Genomic DNA, 4,843 nt, shown 5'->3' with positions numbered 1-4,843 from the left:
ATAATTACATTTTATTTGGAATAAGAAATAATGACACAAATAATGCAATAGCTGCACTCTTACGTATTTTCGTCTTGACATCCTTGATTATCTTGGCTCTGACTAATGCTGAAGTTATTGTACGAAAGGTCTCTAAACAAGTGGTAGAATTTGTTTCAAAATATTATAATTTGGGAATAAGGAAGACACGTATGAATATTGATTAACATAAATTAAAGATAATAACAAAGAGCTAATTATTATTCTTTTCGACGAATTATATAATTAGCTTACGAAAGCGAACTTACAAGTAGTGCTTCCTATTAGCTGTATTTATCCATGCCTCACTTACATCTCCCGTGAGAAAGTTTCCAGTTAAATACCTGCATTTGGGATCGAGAGAATCAAGAAATTATTATTCTTTTGGAGTCTATATTGCTCAATGCAATATGAACATTATCATTGTAAGCTATTAGAATAGAAGAATGATCTTGAAGTGACAGAGAATTTAGAGAACGAAAGAGAGTTCTATGTGAATGAATATTAGTGAAAATTATTGATTATTGAGTATATGATTAGTGACTACAAAAGATGCTATGTAGCTGTTTATATACAATATGTTAGAAACAAGAGACTGAGAGAATGATGTGAAAAGTGTATTATTGAGTTGTGTGTCAGGTACAATATACAAGGAGTATTTATAGGTGCTAAATAAATCAAAGTAATAAAGACATAGAATCCTACAATTAATGTACAGATATGCTATATAAATATAGACGATGCTAATTGATCTAAATTGATTCTAATGATTCTAATTGATTCTCTAACATCCCCCCTCAAACTCAAGTGGGAGCTAAGGATACCAGCTTGAGTTTGGATAACAAAATCCGAAAGTGAGTCGGGTGATGAGCTTTCGTGAAGATATCAGCAGTCTGATCCAGTGTCCCAACAGCAACGAGACGAACAGCATCAATAAGAATTCGTTGCCGAACAAAATGACAATCAATCTCAATGTGTTTGGTGCGTTCATGAAACACATCATTATGGTGGTCGTTGGCGGCGATCTTGGTGGCGTTGGAAAGCTGACGGAGAGAAGAACACGATGATACCGGAGGTGACGAACCAAAGCGTCGGAAACAGCTCGAAAATCGCGAGCAAAGAGGCACGGGTGAAAGATCAACCTGGTCGTGACGACGTCTTTAGGCGGCGCGTGGAGGCGCGTCCGGCGGCGGATGGCGACGGTTCTGGTTGCGTTGGAATCACGGCGAGGAGACGAACAAGAAGGTTATGGGGGTGACGAACCAAAGCGTCAAGAAAAGTACGAAAAAGGAGGCCAAAGAACACTGCCGACAAGAAAAAAAACAAAGGGGCTATGAACTAATATTCATTGAAAAAAAAAAGGACCTAAGCTCTTGATACCATGTTAGAAACAAGAGACTGAGAGAATGATGTGAAAAGTGTATTATTGAGTTGTGTGTCAGGTACAATATACAAGGGGTATTTATAGGTGCTAAATAAATCAAAGTAATAAAGACATAGAATCCTACAATTAATGTACAGATATGCTATATAAATATAGACGATGCTAATTGATCTAAATTGATTCTAATGATTCTAATTGATTCTCTAACACAATATACTAATGCTCTTTCTATGTATAGAAGGCTAAACATAATTCAATTAATTCTATTAACTATATAACTAACTTATTTCTTATACTCTCCCCCAAATTTATGGTATTTTTAGAGGAGATTCTGAATTGGTTTCTAAAACGATCAATAGTGGCAGCTGATAGTGGTTTTGTTAAAACATCAGCAAATTGATCAAAAGCAAAGATGTGAACAACAACATATAGTTTCTTCTGCTGTACACATTATCTTACTACATGAAGATCTAACTCAAAATGTTTAGTTTTGTTGTAAAGGATATGATTTGCTGTGAGGAGAACAACATTAATGTTGTCACAATAGAAAAGTTCACGCCGGCCCTCTTTAATAAGTCTCTAATATATTTAGATTGAGTGAGAATGTATGACTCAGAATATGATTTGGTGAAAACCTTTTGCAATAAGCCTGACTTTGTATTTTAAAATTGAACCATCAAGAATGTTTCTTAATAGCAAACACCTATCTACATCTAATAACATTGCTATTAGAGGAGTAGTTCGCAAAATCTAAGTATTTGTTCTGTTTAAAGCTACCATTTCTTATTTCATAGCCTGAAACCAATAAGGTTCAAAATTTGAGAAACATGTGAAGTGATAACTTTGGTCATTGAGTGATCAGAGTTTAATCTTGTCATCATAGGGTGAATATTAGTGGCATATGAGGATGGTGGTGAGATAGGCAAATCAATGAAAATGCCTAAAATAGGGATAGTGGGTGTAGTAGGATTATTTGTAGTAGTAACTTGGGTAGGGGATTGTTGAGTTTGAAAACTCCAAATTAAGAAAATGATCAAATATTATTAAAATAGTAATTAGAAATTATTAAATTGATTTATGCTTTAAATATGTTTAATTAATAATTTCTATGTTACATGCAGATTTTGGTGATTGGGTTTAATGCAACTTAAAGCCCAACAATGTTGGCAAAAATAATCAGCATTGTGCAAAAATGTTCTTATAATATGTGGCTGAATTATTAGGCAACATAAATTGGGCCAAGAAATTTTGGTGCAGCCCAAAATCATAGTGATTGCAAGACCAACAAAGGCTTGGTCCAAAAATTGAAAAGGAAAGAAAACAAATGCTGCATGCTTCCCACGGATACCAAATCACTCCATGGTTGGAATTTAAATTTGATTAAATGGAGTTAATGCCTTGGTAACATGAGAGAGAAAATGCAAATATGATTTGATGCAATTAAATGTGAGCTACACGTTACAAGGTAGAAAAGAAAGAAAAGTGGATTTTTAATTGAATATAATTGATTTTAATTCCTTTCTTTATTTCATTTGGAAGCCTTTTTCTTTCTTCTTTCTCATCTCTCTTCTTGCCTTCGGTCACTTCACAGAGAAGAAGATGGAAGTTAAGGCAAGTTATCACAAGTTATCAGAAACAAAAAGAAGAAGCTAGAAGCAAGCTTGAAGTCATAGTGATGATGGCATCAAGAAAAAGTAAATCAAAGGCATGGTGTGGCTGAGATCTTTGCCACTTATGGTAAGAAGTGGCGAGGAAGTCTCAAGCTCTCCATGACCAAAAATGGTGGAGATCCACTTCGGTCAGAGGAAGAAGATCCTTGGAGGGATGGCTTGTCTCTGATTTTGCTCAACCACTACAGGAGGTAGCCACTGTAGCTACGTGGTGGATGAGGCAGAAGTTGGAGCAGATGAAGCTGTCATCATCAAGAACTCATCAAGGGCCAGGAATCCTTCTTGGAGTGCAAATCAAGATGGAAGGCCCAGATTGATGAAGCTTGGTGTAAAGGGAAGACACAGAGGTAATTGCATGTTGGGTTTTACATTTGGTTTCCTCTCCTTTCTCTCTCTGGCCGAACCGGTTTTGCTTGAAGAAGAAGAAGTTTAACTTGGTTCAACAGTTTTCAACCGTGGAGGCTTCCCCTTCTATAAATAAGGATGAACAGCCATGGCTTGAAGCAAGGAGTGAGAATGCAAGGCACAGAGTTCTCATAGCTACCTAAGCTAACAGAAGTTCTTCTCCTTCAATGTTCTGTTTTGTAATTTTCTGTTTAATTTTGTCTGTCTTGAGTCTCATGGAAAAAGGCAAACAGTGAGGTTTGTAAGAAAAAGTCATAGAGCGGAAAAAGGCAGAGAGTGCAAAATTAAAAGAAAAGTCATAGATGTCCTTAGAGGTCCTTTGTACATCTGTGTTGTATTTCATGATTATGTGGGAATCCCCTTGCAAGTTGGGTTAGCACTTAGCAGTTGAAAGCTTGGCAGTAACCAAGTCAAGTTCAGAATTGGGGTTTAGATTCTGGACTTGTCCCGGATAGGAAGGGTAGTTCCTAGGGAGAATTGGTGTATGTAATCATGATGATTATAGTGAAATTCCATCATTGTGGTGATGGAGACTGGATGTAGGCTGCATTGCACTTGGCAGCTGAACCAGGATACTTCGTGGTGTGATTTTCTATTTCTCTTCTACTCTATTTCTGTTTCTGCTGTATAGGAGATAAAACCGAAAAATATCTCGTGACGGGTTACGAGATAAAAAGAAAAAGTCTCGTGGTTGGGTACGAGACAAAAATCAAAAAGTCTCCAAAAATTATTTTAAAGACCAGCAAGTGTTACTAAGTAAAAAAGGGGTTAAGATTCAACTCCCTCCCCTTTTTCTTAGCCACTAAAAAATCATCAGGAGTAAACCAGAATTAAGTGATGGCAAAGAATTTTGATCAGGTGTGGGATAGGTTATGTGAGAAGAGGTGGAAGATGCTTAGAATTAATGATGTCATAGTTATTTAGAGTGGTAGAGGAAATGGTGAGTGGTGATGGTGAAGGTGTAATGAGAGGATGAAAATTTAAAGATGTTTGGGGTGAGGTTGCAGTTTTAGATGAGGCTTTAGGTTCAGAAGAAAAAAGAGATTAATAGAAAAATATAATCTCATCAAAGAGAATATACCTTGAAATAATGATTTTGCCTTCTGGTGTAAGGTACTTGTACCCTTTATAATTGGGGCATAGTCTAAAAATATACAAAGCTAAGATTTGTAGTCAAATTTGTGTGTGTTATATGATTTTAAATATGAATAATAGCCTAAAATACACAAAATTTATTTTATGCTGAAAAATTTTTTTTAGCCATCAATGATCGAATTTTAGATTTTTAAGTCATACAAACTTTGATATTATGTCGTTAAAGAAGATACTTGAATAATTATATTTTAATAATTTTGATGAAAAATAT

General features: G+C 35.5%; 1 protein-coding gene across 1 annotated transcript in view; it reads right to left on the bottom strand.

Moving 5' to 3' along the window:
- The window catches only part of LOC107612964 (probable leucine-rich repeat receptor-like serine/threonine-protein kinase At3g14840), a 16,074-nt gene that overhangs the window by 5,649 nt on the left and 5,582 nt on the right, over nt 1-4,843 (bottom strand). The window contains exons 13-14 of the mRNA XM_016314769.2: nt 288-362; nt 64-132 (exon numbers count right to left, since the gene is read on the bottom strand). Of these exons, the coding sequence (XP_016170255.1) occupies nt 64-132; nt 288-362 (144 nt within the window). The remainder of the gene's footprint in view (nt 1-63; nt 133-287; nt 363-4,843) is intronic.

This window comes from Arachis ipaensis, chromosome B08, assembly GCF_000816755.2.
Source record: "Arachis ipaensis cultivar K30076 chromosome B08, Araip1.1, whole genome shotgun sequence".
Classification (NCBI taxonomy): domain Eukaryota; kingdom Viridiplantae; phylum Streptophyta; class Magnoliopsida; order Fabales; family Fabaceae; genus Arachis; species Arachis ipaensis.
Note: the sequence above shows the minus strand (reverse complement) of the source record. Positions and strands in the feature narration are given on the sequence as shown.